We start from the raw sequence: 17,617 nt of genomic DNA, 5'->3' as shown, positions 1-17,617 counted from the left end.
GTTCATAGCTGTCACATTCCACCATGAGAGCTGCAACACAATAACAAATTTCTTTGAGTAAAAGAGGTCAGTACTTGGATGCAGCCCTACCTGACAAAATCCACCATGGGAGCAAAGGATACTTTGCATCCTCTGGGCTTAACTGTGTTTCACACAAACCAGCTTTGATCAAGGGCTGCAGCTGCTTCCAGACATAAATGTAATTGGGCTCTAGCAAAATACTAGGTTGTAGCACGTGTTAGTTCAAAGGGAGAGTGCAGGGAACATGGCACTATCTCTTCTGAGCCGACAGACAGGAAGCTCTGCCCTGCACTTACTGTGTGTCCTCCCAGGGCACAGAGGGGTGATGGCTCATCTCTGCCTTGCACTCCTAGCAGCTGCAGACAGGCTCTGACAGGCCCCAGGCAGTGCTTGTACAGCCAGATCCACACTCAGGGAGTGTTTGTCAGTTGAGGCTCAGTCAAATCACAATTCAGCTTTTGTTCTCCCATAAGGCTATATCCAGATCATACTATAGTTTTCTTTTCCTCTGTACTATGCTCCAGAAGGGGAAGAGCCAACAGTGACATTCTTTATTGCCTTAGCTTTATAACAGCTATGGAAATTTCTTTAATACTCATAAATAAGGTAAAAAAATAAGGTATGATTTTATTTTTAAATGGAGCCCTAGAAAGGCAGCTCACAGCCTCCAGGTGGCAAGTCTCAGAAACATCCACCGTGTCATGCAAACAGTTCCCTCTCATCTTTGCTTTCTCCTGCCATAATGCAAATGCCTTAGAAGATGGAAAGGTGTAATCAAAGCAGTTGGTGGGGAAGTCAGGAAGGAAAGTGTTAAATGCTGAGGGTAAACATCTCCTGATTTGTTACCTAGTCAGCAGGGCAGAGAAGATCTCACAGATAAACCCAGCCTCGAAGCTTCTCCCCAGCTCAACTGGTTATTGCTCAGCGGCAGCTCTTACTCATCTGAATCTAGGTGGAGCTCCTTCCCTCCCTCCCTCCCTCCCTCTCTGCTGTGTCTGTCCTGGCTGAAAAGCTTTTCCCCAATATCTGCACAGGCGTTCTCAGGTGCCGGCAGCGCCTTTCCAGGATCTCAGCAGAGGCAGCCATCGCTCCCAGCCTGAGGCAGAGAGGCCTTGTCCTGCCAGCAGCTGCCCCCAGCCATGGTGAAGTACGGCCTGGACTACACGCGCTGCAGATGGATCCTGCCCCTGCTCCTGGGCATCGGGGTCATCTTCGGCATCATCGCGCTGGCGGGCTGGGGCTGGCTGGAGTCGCAGACCTTGCCCTACGTGCTGCAAGCGTCGCTCTGGCAGATCTGCAGGAGGGGTGACCAGGGTGGGCAATGGAACTGCGAGTCCCTCATGGGCTACGGTAAGCGCCGACAGGGGTGGCGGGAGCAGGCTCTGAAGCAGAGGGTCACATCCCCCAGGTCACCTTCCCGCAGGTCTCCTAAATGTATCACCCAATTTATATATGAAGCCACGGGCAATAGGGACTGTCACTGAGTACACCGAGGCTTTCGACTAAGCGGGTGAAGAAATAAAATGCCCTCACACCCCTGTGCAGAAAAGAACCTAGAGGATTACCTAATACATAAAAACCCACACATGGTACGGTACCTGTGCAAAAAATAATACAGGAATACAGGATTTTTTTTGTCTCTCAGAAGAACCTGGTAACCTCTTCTCACTAATCACTGCTTCTCAAAACTTAACGGCTACTGGTGATCAAACATCCAAACAACAAGTTGTGTGGGAAAGCCTGGCATTAGTGTGACAAGCAGGTTTGAGTGCCAGAAACAGGGAGGTAAAAATGTAAGATGGCAGTAAGATATTCCCAGGGAGTGTCAGGCTGCAGAATGCTGCTCTGAAACTGCTCCGGTAGGTGGGTTGTGTGAAAGAGTCTCCTTGTGATTATGAAAGAAAGCTTTAAAAGATGAAAGGATTTCTTGTTTGTACTAAGTTTTGGTGAAGCATGCTATTAAACATGTTGACCTGGGTGCAATCTTCAGCTTGAATAGATGTAAACCACAAGTGTGGGAGAATAGCCCAAGAGAAGGGTCATTCTGTATGTGCTCTGTTTCCTTTTTGTATTTCCTTTCTTTCTTTCTGTATATTTTCTATTGGCCATGGTTTGAAACAAGTAATAGTGAATGAAAGGCTGTTAGCTTGAACTGGAATGGAAGTTGAAGAGTTCTTAAAATTTATGCTCATTCAAATTACGAGGAAGAACCTTTTCTCTAGGGCTCAGAATCTCAGCCCTTCTTGTTAAAAATAAGAGTAAAAGCACTTGCTTAAGCAATCTCAGGGATCATTTATTACAGCACTTCAAAATTGTTCCTGAAGGTTTATTGTAAGTCATGAAACTCTACCTTCTATGCACAAAATTCAGCTGTAATGAGTTAATTGCAGCAGGCCTCTGTGAGTGTAGGGCTCCAGGCATGACCAGCTCCACTGAGCATCACCATCCAGCCCTGCTCTCAGGGCTCCAGCATCAGCTCTGTGGCTGGGTGTAAATCAAGCCAGCAAATGGTCCTCTGCCACATGGCATGTGAGAGGAGAAAGAACATGATGCTTAGTAGAGGGCTTCTCAGTCCTGAGTTTCCTCCTAGTTTCCTGAAAAGCAAGCCCTCCTCTTGATCTCCAAGTTAGGCCCTGGAGAATGCTATGAATGCCAGCTTTAACTGGACAGGAAACACCGAGATGTTTCACCTTGCTTGTCTTGATAACACAAGAGAAATTTTTCCTTACTTCTGGGACCTAGATTTGGTATTTGGCATTTCATTTCCTTATCCTGCTTCACTCTGATAGCTTTAAATTCTGCAGCTGCATGCACAGTTTCCCTGGAAACTGGACAGCATCTACAGACAAATCAGGGAGGTCATCCTCTGTGAGGACTGTCCTGCAATGTCTGGGGTTACCATGAATCACATCCACAATAAGTCCAGCACTTTTTACACTAACATTGTGGACTTGGTACACACATGCAGGACACAATCCAGTAGGTACATTGGAGAGTCCATTGACTATTCTGAAAGCATTAGAAATGCTATTTGTGAGCTGCATGACTGCATTATGCCCTCAATAGGCATGCATCTATCACTTGAACTGTTCAAGGTGATTAAATACCCAGGAAGCCTAAGCAAATCCTCAAAGTCCTCCTGGACAAAATTTCCTGGATATGTCTGGCACAATGGAGTCACCTAGCCAGTGGGAGAATATGTGAAGGCTGTATGTAAACAAGGTATGCAAAGGCCAGGTAAGAGAGGGTTATGCTGCCAGGCTTCTGCCTTTGCCAGATTATGCCATTAAAATGCAGACCTTGCCCTTCAGGAGGTGAGTTATCCCTGACCAAGAAGTAGACCTGACTGTTAAGGCTGCAAAATCATGTCACTGTCCTGATCTCTTCCAGGCCTTTCCCTTAGACCCCTTCTTGACAGAGGTGGGGTGTGCTCAGATCCAATCCTGTTCTACATTTTTCCATGCTCAGTGATGCAGGGTTGGGATGTTTCTTTTGTGACTCCCACCTTTTCTCATGCAGGGCAGAGGTGGCTGATGCTGGTCTTGGATTCCACCCAAAAGGCCAGGCCATGAGAATATCTCATTTGTGAGCATCCAGGTCTTCTTGTGTTGAGCCTGATTGTACCTGCCTTAGTGATGAAATAGAGGCTTTTAGTAATTCTGGGATTAAATTTATCTACTGTGCTCCAGAAAGGTCATGGAAAACAAGCATTCAGCATCATGTTCTGTGGGATGTTTAACTTTGTGCCAAGCTAAACACAGTGCTGGTTAAACAAAGTGTAATTACACACCTTCCTGAGCACAAAGATGTGATGTAAACGTAAAGGACAGAAATGTTTTACAGCATTCCTGAGATAAGATCTCTTTTCCCCCCTCTGTTCCACAGTTTCCATCTTGTTTCTTCTGACCTTTACTCTCAGCTTCCCTGCCTAATCTGCCACTGGCTGGGTAGGTTCTGAAATTTGGCCCTCCTGCAGAGGTGGTTTCACTGATAAACATTATATGTATGTGTACCCCAGCAGCTGCCAGCAAATATTGTCAACATGACTTGGACAGTGTAGTTATCTTAATCCACTACAGTCATCTTCATCCTATCATAATTAGATGTAATTGCAACATCCTTGCAAGTCGTTAATTATAATGTGCAAATTCAAATCAAATTCTGCATGTGCAATGTTTATAATTCCCCTTGAATCTCGGTTGTTTGGCTCAAGATGTGTTTATATAGTTGAAAGGCAAAAACCCAATGTCACTGAGGTTGATTATATTGGAAGGGAAGAAGGTTGACTATTTCATTGGCTGCATCAGTGCAATTCAGAGGTTTTGATTTACTTTTTTTTTCTTTTTTCTTGAAAAGGCAGTGGAGTAACTCCACTGGTACACTTACCTTTTGTGAAATAATCTGCTAACCCGTGCTCTTTTGCAAAGTTTATGAGCTCTGTGGAAAGTGAGAATATGAAGAGTTTATACACTCTGTTATCTTCTCCAAGACTTCAGATCATCTGCTTTAAACATATGACACTCATGTAGACTTTATCAAAGACTGTTGCTTTTCAAGCACATTTAGTTCAAATAAATAGAACTTTCTAGGAGAAAATATCCAGTGCATTACACACTCACTCAAAATGCAGGAAATTTAGGATGAGGGACTGAGAAATTCATTGCTCTAGCGCTTCATTGTTATTGCACTTGGAAAAACAAAGGGCTCAATCTGATGACATGCTTGAACACATACAAAGAGAGATTAAGACTTTTTAGATAGATAATGAGCAATATGGAATGTACCTCTGTGGACATGGATGAGCTTACAAAGAAAATGCACAGGCTAAATCCCATCATGATGCTGGCACAGCACTCCTTTGTTTTTCTTGTTCTTTGGCTGTATTACCTGTCTTGAACAAGGTGTGTCTTGCAGACCTGAGACATTTCTTCAGTATGTAATTTATTCCACTGCAGGCTTTGAAGATGTTTAAACATGTGTAGGTAAATACATAATAAATAATGTGGGGAGAAATAACTGATTTTATTCATCTGAATGTAATGCACAAAGGGTGAAAAACTTGTGACTACACTTGTCCCTTCTTATCTTCCATCCAGCCTTGCAGTTCTTCCATTTGCAGATGCTGGCATCAGAACAACTGAAATTTTAAAGTGTATGTTGATGAGGTCATCTTATTTGCATAGTGCAAACAGAGATCTTGGGGAAAAAATCAGGAAAAGGCATTTCCATATGGCAAGTGAAATCCACATCTTCAGTTATTTTCACATTGTAATATTCTATTATAGATTTCTCCTAGGATGCATGGAGGGTTTGTAGCTGTGGAGATTAGTGGAGGGATGAATGCTTTTGCCATCTGGAAGGGACCCCTTTGTGCAGCTTGTCTTCCAGGCAAATAATGGGCAACTAGATATCCAGTTTTATTTTGGTCTATGAGTATGAATGCAATATTACAAGATAAGAAGGCTAGTATAGTATGATTATAATGAACAAAATCTACTTCAAATATGACAGCAGATAAGTATGGCTACAGGATAAGTGAAAGAAGGAAGTGTTGCAAAAGTAATATCCTTTTGAGAAAAGAAATATTCTGCATCCCCATTGATGAGTAGATTTTTTCCCCCCACTTTTCTTGTACCAAGCTTTGTTTCCACGGAATCTTTCGCTACAGTGAAACACCATTTATTATCCTGGAGGAAGAACACAATGGAAATCACTTACTAAAAATATGCAAGTAGTGATACAACAGCAAGGTTACATGGTGTAGCTGGGATCAGTTTCCAAAGTCTCTCTCTTGGTACTACACCTAGCAGTGCCTTTGCACTGCTGGCCACACAGCTCTCCCTCTGGAAAATGACCTTCTCCATCAGAGCAGTGGCTCATTACACCTGGGGCACAGGACAGACCAGGCACCAAGTTTTGCCACTGCCACACTACCCGCGTAAAACTTTTTCCTTCCCCCACATTCCCATCACATCTGACAGCCAGCACCTAATCCCAGCATGGGGAAATTCTTACTTGCCCCAAGATAAAGCAAGCAGCCTAAGCAGAGTGACATGGGGATATTTTCAGAGAGACAAGATGGGATATAGCAGATGGAGGACATACAAGATGTCCCAGTGTCTCTCTGGCATCTGAGGGTGTCTGTACATCAAAAAAGAAATGAAGTAAACAAGTAGCTGTGCTTTTGAAGTAGGGACCAGCTCAAGTCACCAGGCCTTTATTGCAGATTTTTCCTGAAGTCAAGGTTCTGCACTTAACAGCTTTCAGAATTTGGTAACATCCATGTAGTTTTGCAAAAGTGTCTTTGCAGCTGGGAAAGAGGCTGGGGAGGTTTCTGAGCAGATCAAGAAGCCTGTGGGAGAACCCAGGATGGAGCCCAGCTCTGCTCTGTACATGGCCTGGATTAAAGAGCAAACCTTGACTCCTTTGGTGCAGAGTGAAATAAAAACAAGAGGCTGCTGCTGTTCCTGCTGTATTGTAGCATAAAATAGTTATATTTATGTAAAGTGGTTGTCTGTAGTTTTAATTACAGTGTGTAGAGAAGCATATGATTTCCTAAGACATCATTTTCCCTAAAGTATAATGTTCCCTGGTATTAAGCAGTGAGAAATGAGATTACAAGATTAGTTACTGAATAATGTAGAATACTCAATAATTATTCAAAGCTTAGAATAAGAAAAAAAAAATACAGTTTTAAACATATAGCAAAAATACAGTTTTAACATAGAATGAGAAAATCACAACAGTGTTTGTAAGGAATAATGCAAGAAGGAAAGAAAACATTTGATTTTTCCCCAGCTTGTAGAAGACACTCCATTGTTTCTGAACAGGTATAAGAGAAGGGAATCAAGGCCAGAGCATTTAATTACCATGAAAATTTTTATTCCTTATCTGCAATTTCTTGTCTGCTTTCCCTTGTAGTTTTAGAGTTTGTACTTTTATAATTTCTGTGGCAGACTGATTTAATCAGATTTGTTTCTAAATAATAGTAATACTCTTGAGTAATTAACGCTCCAGAGAGCAATTGCACATGTAATCCCACTGTTTATTATCCAGCCTTCCCTTACGGTCAGATTATGTGGAAAAATAGCAGTCGTGTGGAACATTCTCATCTACCCATCAGGAGATATGAACTGCTGGTGCTAAGGATTTTGAGGAGATCCTCAACACTTTGCATTTTCAGACCCTGAAGATTCCAGGCACTTACATAGGAGGCATCTCTGCTGACAGCATGTGGAAACTTGTGGCCAAACTCTCAATCCTCTTCACCTCATCTGTTCCTCTAGTTTATTGAGGTAGTCTAATACAGCATTTCCATAACAACATCTCCATAGTCTGAGCAGTGATAAGGGCTGCAAGATGCATTTCATATTCCAGTGTAGGTTTAAACATATTACTTAAGTGAGAAGGTGTTAAACAGCAAAAGAAACAAAACTCTCAGAACATTCTTTCACATTTCTGTATCACTTTTTACTGGCAGCTTGTGCTGTTCTGAGATGCTTCAAACACACTTACTCAGTGAGCACTGTGATGCCATGTTTCTTCTTCATCAAGTACCATTACAAAATAACTCATTGCTCAAAAATTCCCAGGAACTCAAAGTAGCTGGTGGAGTGCTGATACTAGCCTGTGTTCCAGAGGTATCTGGCTTCCTTCTGCTAGTACTAAATAACACTTCACTTCAGTCCTGCTGAATTACTAATCTGAAACTGAGTACATCTAATGTCACCTACTGTGCTGACATATGCATGCTGTGCCCAAATCAGGCCCCAGAAAAATAGGAAGTGTCTGTGCAGTTAACTTAACAGCCTCATCAGCAGAAAGCAGAAAGGGACAAAGATTTTCAGGGTGCATTGTAAAAGCCGTTTCATTAGCAAGAAGAGTAAATAAATTCAATATATTTTTATGAGTACAAAGCATGACTTCTGCTTATATTCTGAGGGTTTTATTTTGCAAACAGTAAAATTTTGCTTCTATCAGAAAATCAGATCCAGGTTCACAGCTGCTGTCTGTTAGTGGGGAATTCCCTAGTGCAAAAGGTGATTTTCATTAAGGTTTCAGAACAAAGTTTGCTCACTCTGCATGAAAACTGCAGATCAAGAGTGACAACAATTCTTGGTGCACATGGAAATAAGATGTAAATTCAGTGTTCATTAGTCCCAAATGACTTTGGGAATATAAAACTTAAAAAGAACTTTTTTTAAAAAGGTTCCACTCTACTGTTTTGATTAAAAGTCCTAGTTCGTAGCCTGTATTATCATGGAAATCGATGCTGTTTAATTCACATTAAATATTTCAACCCACTCAGAGGTAATTAGGGAGCAGGTACATCTTGCTATTCTCATTAACTGAGCTTATGTAAATTAACCGATTAATCAATACCTTACTTATTTTATTTACCTGACCCTCCCAAACCCCATGTACACATCCAAGTATAAGTAATCCTGCTTTAATTTAAAATAAATAGGAAAAAAAAATAGGAGGAAAAAATGTTATAGCAATGAAGTGTATGGGGCTGAGCTTTAATCCTGAGATTTTCCCAGTGTGTGCAACTGCTTATGAAGAGAATGTGAGATAGGGGTACTCCCTGACTCTCTTGTGAGCAAACCTTCAATTTTGAGGCACTGTATGTGCATTATATTTAATATCTAACTTACTCCCTTGGTGCTCCCTTTGATGATGGCTCTAGCCCTTCTGCCCCTTCTGCTTTCCCAGCACTAAGCAAGCATCAGGGAGCAGCCCTCATTAATGCAGGATTTGCAGAAGCCAGCTTGTAAGTCAAGCCTGTACACGCCTGAGCTTATGATGAGATGAATTTGAACCACTCCCTCAAGACGTAACTGCTCCTCCCCTCAAATTCAACTCAGAATCGCTTCTAAGTTTAATTGCTTGCCTCAGTAAGAAAGGAGGGTTTCAGATTACATAAAGGTTTTGCCTATGTTTGTTGGTGGGTGAAGTCAGGGGTGAGGAATTAATAGGTTTTTCCTTTAAAGGAGTTAAAGCCCAGCAAGCCACACTGAGCTATCATTTTAGCATACAGCTATGGACAAAACACTGCCTTCTGCTAATGTATACTATGTTTTATTGATAGAAGAACTACTCATAAATGTTCTTTTCCTTAATGTTGTCACCTAAAATCATTCTTATGGGGTAATTGTCCTAGTGTCCTAATCCTTTCTCATTTATATGGGACCTGTTACTAATCCTTGAGAAACTTTGGCCATGACATTATCCTAATGTGAACCTAAATAGGTCATTCTCTGTTTCCATGGTTGTCTCTTAAATAGTGGCAAGATAAAAGCTGGTTCTGGCTTACACAAAAATGACTTTCCTAAGACAATACTCTGTTATTAAATGAGAAATCCATATTCACAGCCGATGCATTCTAATAAAGTAATTCTAGGGTGAAAAGAACAGAGTTACCAAAGAGGATGCCATACAGAAAGACTAAAAATATTGTATTCCATTGCAAAAGATATAAATTTCAACCAAAAAAATCCTCCAGTATTGACTACCCATATGAAAGATATACAGAGAATGAAGTTCTCTGAATGAAGATCCAGATGCAATGAAGACAGAAACTCGGAAAATAGTACACATGTAATCATATCTTTGATATTATTTTCCTCCTTTTATTCTGTTCATAAATTATCCATGACTAATATGTGATCTTCTTCTCAGTTGTACAAACTTCCTTTGAAATAATTTTCAGTCAATGGCTTTCAGTCTGCACATGCAGTTTATTCAAAAGAAGCTGCTTTTGGTAGTTTCTGATTTATCTTGGCTGTATACAAACACATGCACACTGGTATTTCCATGCCAGCTCACATGATCAGCAAACAATTGCAGAGATTATAGTGTGCATTTGTTTCCAGAAAGAGCACAGAAATTCCCCACAGCTGGCGTGTTACAGAGTCGGTATTTCCAGAAGATAGGATTTTGCACTGTGTCGTGTTGCACAGGTAACACAGGAAATCCAGAGAGAGTCCTGATGAAAGGGTGTGCATGCACACCAGCAGCTTTGGCTGGTAGAGATGTGGGTTAATGGGTTTGATGGACCACCTTAAGAGTCATGCTAAGGGAACATGAGTTCTGCTGCAAACATGTGCACTTTCACATGGAAACTTACTTGAGGAGAACCAGCCAAAGGGAAATGGCTAAAACCTGGCCAAAGTGGTTCCTTTCCAAAGTGAAGCATGTGCTCTGCAGTGCTCGCCACACCCTGACAAAGAACGCCAGGTTGAGAAACTCAAGTGAGTTCAGCTTTGTTTCCAAAATAATACTCTTTCCCTTTAATCAGAGAGATGTTAAACAGGTTGAGCTCTGCAAACTCAGCCTAGAAATATCCTCCTTACGTACAACACAGAGATGAATCGCTACCACAGCAGATTTTAGTTCTCCTAAGAGTTGCTTTGCAAGACTGCAGCTGGAACTGCAGGGTCTATGTTTCTTTCCCTCCATGGTATGAAGGATAACAGAGCAAAATGTCTGTTACATTTTCTTTCACCCCTCCCTGGTTCTTGTGAATTAAAGCTACCCTTCCTCAAATTGCTGCCCAATTCACTGCAGTGTGAAAATGATCAGTCAGCAACAACCTCTAGATAATTGTTGGTGTATTTGAGCTGACAATAAATACTTGTTTTTCTTTCCAATGCTAGTTGTGTATTTAGCTTCCAGCAAAGAGGAAAATTTGGAGAAGTATGTTCTTATTGATCATACAAGGAGCGGTACTTCTGAACTCTCTGGGGTTGCTTTCAGAAAATGTCACCCAAGGAGAAACTCAGCAGTTTATGTGGTGTAGGAGTACTAGATCAAAGAAAAACATGAGAATGTTATTGTGAGCGTTTTCCAATGTTATTGTGAGTGTTTTCCCATGTTTTGAAACACATACACCAGGAACTTGGGCATTTATATTTGTCATGGAGGAAGTAAAGCTTATATTTTCAAGACACAACACCCCTTTTTTTGAAGCATGGAGCTTTTGGAGCATGAAGATGACAGGCTAAGGAAATACTAGGTTTGGTGGTTCAAAGTTTTGGCTCAACTTACTGCTGAGCAAGAAAGTTTGTTTCTTTTTGTGTGAAGCACTGACAGTATTTACATTTTCATAAACTGTAAAATGTGTGAGGGAGTAAAATAAGGAAGGCAGGAAACTGGAGATATTCTTAGACCTGGATGTCTAATTAAGTCCATCAGCTTCCCTATGGCTGCAGCCAGATATAGGATAATCAAAATGTGTTTATATGGTGCAATACAAGAGGTAGTCATGCTGCCTCCAACCTGAGTTAGTTTTAATAGCAGAGTAATAAATCTGTTATTATTGAATTTTGTCTCAGCTAATTATGGAGCTCGCAAGGTATCATGAGCTCTGTCCTGGCATGGAGGGCTCTTTCTGGTCTCTAAATTAGCTCAGGGATCTTCTCACAAAGCAGGGAGCTGTAGAAGTCAGGCAGTTATTTCCATTTTCCAGTGGTCACATACTACTGTATTCACTTCGGGCAGCCCAGACTCCCACAAATCACTGCTGATTGACATACAAAGCTCTGTTATCAGAAACACTGTCCTCGCCCGCTTGAGACAGGTGTGAGGACATGGGTTCCTCTTGCCTGTTTGGGATAGCAGTGTCTTGTTTAAGACAAAATTGCTCAGAAAATTGCCAGTTAGAAGGAGTTTTGAAGAGTGGCTGGTGTGTAGCTGCCACAAACCCTTTCATAGTGTTCACTGGTGTTCTTTCAGCTGTTGGAGGAACTGGAAAAGGGAAAAATGGGACTGGCACCGAAGTGTTACAAGATGATGCTGGTTGATGCTGGTATTCAAGGACATTTTTGTATAAACAGGTTTATTTTCTCACAAGCACATTTTAACTCTTAAACAGCCAAAAGATCATTACCATTTTTGGGGTTGAGAAAATAGATCTCAAAAACTGCTGAATATTTTTACAAACTCAGTTTGATATCCTGTAAGCTGCTGCTCCCTCTGTTTCAATTTTGATTCGGTGACAGGTGGACTGGGCTCTTTCAGGTTTTAACTCACTTTACAGCCAAGAATACACTGAATTGGTGTTGCACCTGTGAGGATTCCTTGGCCTAGAGTTCACATTTTTAAGAACAAGCTTTGCAGATAGAACAATTTATTTCTATTTTAACTCAATATTAATGACAAAAAAACCCCACAACATTGAAAGATTGGAAAATATCTGGGACTAAATTAGCCACTTGCTTGTCAGTGTATTTTGACCAATTTAATTCTTCTAATTCTGACATTTTTAAGAAATATTAAGTCTTGGTTCTATTTGAAAAGAACTAAACTATTCTAGTACTCCTGGCCGGCACAAGATAAAATAAGCATCTGAAATACAGAAACAGTTGCAATTATTGGTGCACAAAGCATTTGTTACCTTTTACTCTAGAAAGGTAAGATGTTTACACACTATGGTCTTAGAGTACTGATAGCTGCTGCTTTTTGCAAAGGGCAGATGAACTCAGAATACTTTTCTTCAAAAAAACCCCTGTAGAGACTTACTCTTCATGCACTCTACTGTCTTGGAGCTGTGTGCTGTTTTTCTTCCAACGTTGAAGGGGTTTTTTTCTCTTTTGTAGAACTGGGAGACACAAAATTGGCTGTCAGGTGATTGAGCAATGCTCCAAATGGTGTAAGCATCCTGCAACAAGCATGTCTCTTCTTGCCACATAGCCAGTGCCCAGTGGGCTGGGCATGCGCCCAATCTGCTTCCATACAGTCACAGCATTTGGAACACTGCTTCAGGAAAAACACCTGGCTGAGCCTGGCGGGGGAGGGAGCTGCTGGCATGGGCAAGGTGCCACCCCACATGTCTGCAGCCACCAGGCACAGCTCCCTGAGCCCCCAGCCCAGGTGCTGCTCCCACCCCAGGCTTGGTGCTCTACCGTCAGCTGCTCTTGGCAAGCAGGGCTGAGCTTTGGCAGCAGGGGAGATGGAACCCCCAGGACTCCTGGTGTCTCAGAACTTGCTGGACAGGCAGCTGTGCTCTGAGTCTGCTCCTTTGCCAGGACCACAAGCAATTGTGCATCTAAGAAGTTCTAGATGTTCTTGTAATTTCACCTTTTTACCAGAAGTATCCAGAACTCTTGTATCCAAGAGCAATGAGGTCACCGTTGCTGAGAAACATCTCTTATGGTCAGATGCCCCTTTTTTTGCTGTTTTAAAGGGGTAACAGGGAGACTAGGAATAGGAACACCTTCAATGGGGTATATTGAGGAGTATAAGAAATTCCTCTCCTTGACTTTTTCTTTTGATACTCTGCCTGAGGTGCTGTCCTCCCTCCTGTGCCTCCACACTGCACACTCTACCTCTGAGCCCCCTGTAAACTCCTAGAGAGAAGAGCTTGAGCTAAAACACTGGGCTAAAAAATGAGATGTAAGATCACAATTGCTGTTCCTTTCAATCTTCTCAAGCAGCTGCCTGTTTACTGGGAAAAACAACCCAGTTGAAAAGCCCTACAAGCAGACAGAAACTTTGTGGAATAAGAAAGAGAATGGAGATGAAATAAAACTGAAGATATAGTGTGATAGCTAGAATGGAGTAGGAATCATAAAGCAGGGAGAATGTTGAAAAGCAAACAAAAGGGAAATTGGTTTTGATGGACTGAGGGGTAGAAAAGGATAGCTGGAAAATCCTGATCCATTTTTCTTGCCTAATAGTAGTGGTGGTGTGGGCCCTGGGGAAAGACAGATCAAACACCAAGCTGTCACTCACTGAGGACAGGTCGTTTGCTTTCATGCTTACTTGACTCTGGTCAAGGGAAAGACAAGACACTTTGCATTTTATTACTTCCATGCTTAAAGCAAACAAATTGGTAGGCTACTTACTCAGTTTCAGAGGGAACTTTTACTGAACAGCATGCACTGCATTTAAGTTGAGTTGTAATTATTGTCAGGGTTGTTTGGGCTGTGATAATTTTTTGGCACTGCTGTTGCATATTTTTGGTTAGAAGCCAACACTTGACAAAGACATAGTGGCTTAGATGAGGGGATGAAATCTGTAGATGCCTAGCAGCTTTAACTGCTTACTCAATTTAATACATAATTTAAAATGTGTCAGAGTGGCTTTTCTACATCCAGAAAATTTGATCTCTTTGAGCAGTAGTTGCTCCTCAAGTCTTGAAATATTAAATAAATATTATTTTTCCAGTTGTATTATGCCAATGCAATATGCTTTGCTTTAGCATGTAATAACATAAAAATTTATAATTTGAAAATGAAAGAATTAATATCTGGAATAAGCTTTTTGAATTGAAGTTCTAAATTTGGACGAAAATCAGAGATCCAATTTCCCCACAAAACAGATTCCAAATCCTTAGCTCCATTTAGGACACAGAGCTAAACTAAGGCTGAAAGACAGAAATCACTGAATTTTGACATTTATGGGCTATTTCCATACCTTTAAGTTTGCCAGATAGGTTGTGCTTTTATAAACACTTTGTTTTGAAGGAAGATTTTATTAGTTCCAGGGACAGTTTAATTCTCCTTGCCTGTGCAAAAGGAAGCTGATTTCATGGCATCTGCTGAGGACAGTGTCCAGTTTTACACCTTTAAAGCCATTTCTCTCTTAATACTTAACTGTTAAAACTAAACAGTAAGCTTGCACCCAAGCCCCCATTTCATTCTGCATGAGAAGACCAATTGGAATTTCATGCCTTCTGCACTTAGTGTATGATTTCTTGTGAAACTGAAATGCCCACGTCACAAGAGGAGAGAAAGCTCCCATGCTTTCTTTCTTGGGAGATGATCCTTTTTTCTCAGGTTTTAAAACTAATCCTTACTTACTAACCAGAAAAAAACAAGCCTTTGTTTTTGTTTTTGTTCCTTTCTAATGTATCTTCCTTCTGATTTCAGCCTGGGGAAGAGCTGCTGCTGCCACATACCTGGTTGGCTTTCTACTTCTAGTCATCTGTTTTGCACTGGCCATCATAGCATTTGCCATCGACACACTTCGGTTCAACTTCATCCGTGGGATCGGAGGCCTGCTGTTCGTGGCTGGTAAGGCAGCACGTGGAGTCAAGTTTAGCTTGTGCAGATATATCCATTCCAGAACTGATATTTTCCTCAGATTAGATACCCAAGTCTCTGCCTGTGTGCAATTGAGCTCTCTATGAAAAATCAAAGTCTCTCATGGCACTGGATTGATTTTCAGATCCTTCAAAACATGGATGGGTTTAGCTACAGGGGTTATGGAGGATGGCAGTGTGCTGGGTGTTAAACATTTTTTTGTTTTCTCCTGTTTCCTCAGCTGTGTTCTCCATCATGGGCCTGGTCATTTACCCAGTAAAGTTCTCATCTGAAATTGAGATGACAGGAATCAATATGTTCAGCTGGGCCTATGGCTTTGGCTGGACCACCGCCATTATGGAAATATGCTTGGGATTCTTCTTCTGCTGCCTTCCTAACTATGAAGATCAGATCCTGGGTAATGTCAAGCCCACATATTTTTACTCTTCCCCATAAGCACCAGGAAAAATGTGTTCATATTCCAGAGATACCTGACAGACTAGCTACGTTTTTCAGAATATTGTCATCAGATGTTAGTAGAAAAGGCTGGAAACTTTTCTAATGTGTGTAGAAATATGGCACTGGCATCTGCAGTAAAGTTATCTTCTCTATTTTGGACCTTCAGATCTGATGTGGGTTGGTCAGATAAAGCACAAATGTTAAAACCCCTTGGTTTTCCTCATTCATTCCCATGAGTGGAATTTATGCGGATTCCATTGCATTTTAAATACCTTCACAATTGTAATTAAATTCAGATAAACTTATTAAACTGGCAATAAACAAAACAACATGTATCATCTTCCTGAAGGAAACTCAGAAAAATCCCATTTTGTATGTATCATCTTTAACCTGAAGACTTTGCACAATTTTCAAAAAGTCAAATACATTTACCGACTGACTGCCAAATAGTAAATTAGTCAGCCAGCACTTCATAGCTTTGCTTCTATTTTTCATTCATTCACTTAAGCCAGAGATAAGGACAGAGTAAAGAAGGGATTAAAGCTCCCTACCAGAGCCAGCATCTTGACTTTTGCTCATTCATGTGGAATGTATTTATTTCTAAATATTTGCAAGAGTAAGCAAGAAACACCAGTAAAGCCTTAAGAATCCTGGTGTGCCATTGCTGGTGCCAGTACAGAGTGGGCAGAGGCAGAAGGGATTTCAAGCCACCCCTGCAACCTGCAGACCTGGTTTGATAAAGCCCCTGGTGTGGCTTTCTTCTTGGGTGTCTTGACATTTTTTTTTCTGCTGTATCAAAACCTATGACTTTAAAATGCTCTGCTATATTGGCCCAGCTTTTTCATCCAGTGTAGAAAGGTCAGGTATGATGTCCCTGCACCTCAGGAGTTGAGCTGGAGCAGTGTGAGTGTAAGTATCATACAGTTGCTAAAAGACTCCTTTCTTGTTCATGTGCTGTTCTTAAGTATTTTAAAAATGGAAAGTGTATACTTTCATATGTAACTGTAAAATGCATAAACACCCCTTACCAACTCATACCAAAGCTCTCACAGAGAAAATCACATCATAAAGCATTTTCCAGCATCCTATGCTCCACAGTGCCTCAATATACTGCAAGGAATGAAGTATACTCAAGACGCTGCTGGTTTCTGCCTTGTTAAACCTAACTTTATAACATTCAATTCATTCTCTTAATTGAAAAAAAAGGATTATATGTTATGTGGAAAAGGAGTCTCATCTAGATCCTTAACTACTGAGGTTTATTAGCTTGTAACACATCTGCAATTTTGTAATTTTGTGTTCTATGAAAAGCCCTGCCAAGTGTTCTTTGTTTCAACAAATTAGAGGTGGAAAATTTTTCAGTTAAACTTTTTTGGTAGCTAAAATTAATAAAGACACAGGGCTTCACCTGGGTTGTTTGGAGTTTTTTGTTTGTTTGTTTTGTTGGTTGGTTGGGTTTTTTTAAGTGGTTAACTCCATTCACTTTTATGGAGTGTCTCCTAGCCTTGATCAGTAAGACTGAGAGATGAGTAGAGTATAAACAATGGGAGAATATATGCAACAAGGAATAATTAGGCAAGAACATATAAATACACTTAAAAAATATTTCCTAGCTGGAAGAAAATCAAAGTGAAATACAATTGAGAACACAATTAGTATAAAATCACTTGTAATTCTTCGTGTAATATTATCCATTCAGGAGAAAAAACTTATAATAAATATTTTCATTATGCTTATTACACCTAATAAAATACAGTATCTATGTATTATTTCAAAAATAAGTCTTAACTTTTGTTCTCTACTGAGAGTAGGGAACTGTGGAAGCCCCCAAAGCCTCCTCTTCTCAGGCACCACCTGGGAGTACCTGAGTATGCTGGCTGAAATTTGACATCCAGCATCACAACTACAGCTTGTGTTATTCTTCAGTCCTATGCTGGCTGTCTCCCAAGGCCTTGTTCAGAAGCACATGAGAATAGTGGACACTTATGGACTGCTCTGTTTGCTTAGGGGCTTATGGAGCTGCGTGCCTGCACATGATTCTGTGCCTTGATGTGCTACAGACGGTAACGCACTCGTGTTCACCGAGTAGGAAAGCAGCACGGTCCTGCTCA

The 17,617-nt window shown here is 41.0% G+C and overlaps 1 protein-coding gene across 1 annotated transcript; it reads left to right on the top strand.

Annotated features, from left to right (window-relative positions):
* Positions 1 to 1,071: 1,071 nt before the first annotated feature.
* Positions 1,072 to 16,918, top strand: LOC139590347 (p53 apoptosis effector related to PMP-22-like). The gene is made up of 3 exons (XM_071427926.1): positions 1,072 to 1,371; positions 14,895 to 15,038; positions 15,289 to 16,918. Exons 1-3 carry the CDS (start codon positions 1,161 to 1,163, stop codon positions 15,501 to 15,503), a joined length of 570 nt encoding a protein of 189 aa, XP_071284027.1. The 5' UTR covers positions 1,072 to 1,160; the 3' UTR covers positions 15,504 to 16,918.
* Positions 16,919 to 17,617: the final 699 nt, after the last annotated feature.

Source organism: Agelaius tricolor, unplaced genomic scaffold, assembly GCF_023055355.1.
Source record: "Agelaius tricolor isolate 1412-34295 unplaced genomic scaffold, bAgeTri1.0.p SCAF_1, whole genome shotgun sequence".
In the NCBI taxonomy this organism is placed as follows: Eukaryota; Metazoa; Chordata; class Aves; order Passeriformes; family Icteridae; genus Agelaius; species Agelaius tricolor.
Note: the sequence above shows the minus strand (reverse complement) of the source record. Positions and strands in the feature narration are given on the sequence as shown.

Coding starts and splice junctions, on each gene's coding strand:
- LOC139590347 (XM_071427926.1), top strand. CDS start 1,161: ATGGTGAAGTACGGCCTGGACTACACGCGCTGCAGATGGATCCTGCCC. Junction 1,372..14,894: donor CGAGTCCCTCATGGGCTACG/GTAAGCGCCGAC, acceptor TTCTGATTTCAG/CCTGGGGAAGAGCTGCTGCT. Junction 15,039..15,288: donor AGGCCTGCTGTTCGTGGCTG/GTAAGGCAGCAC, acceptor CTGTTTCCTCAG/CTGTGTTCTCCATCATGGGC.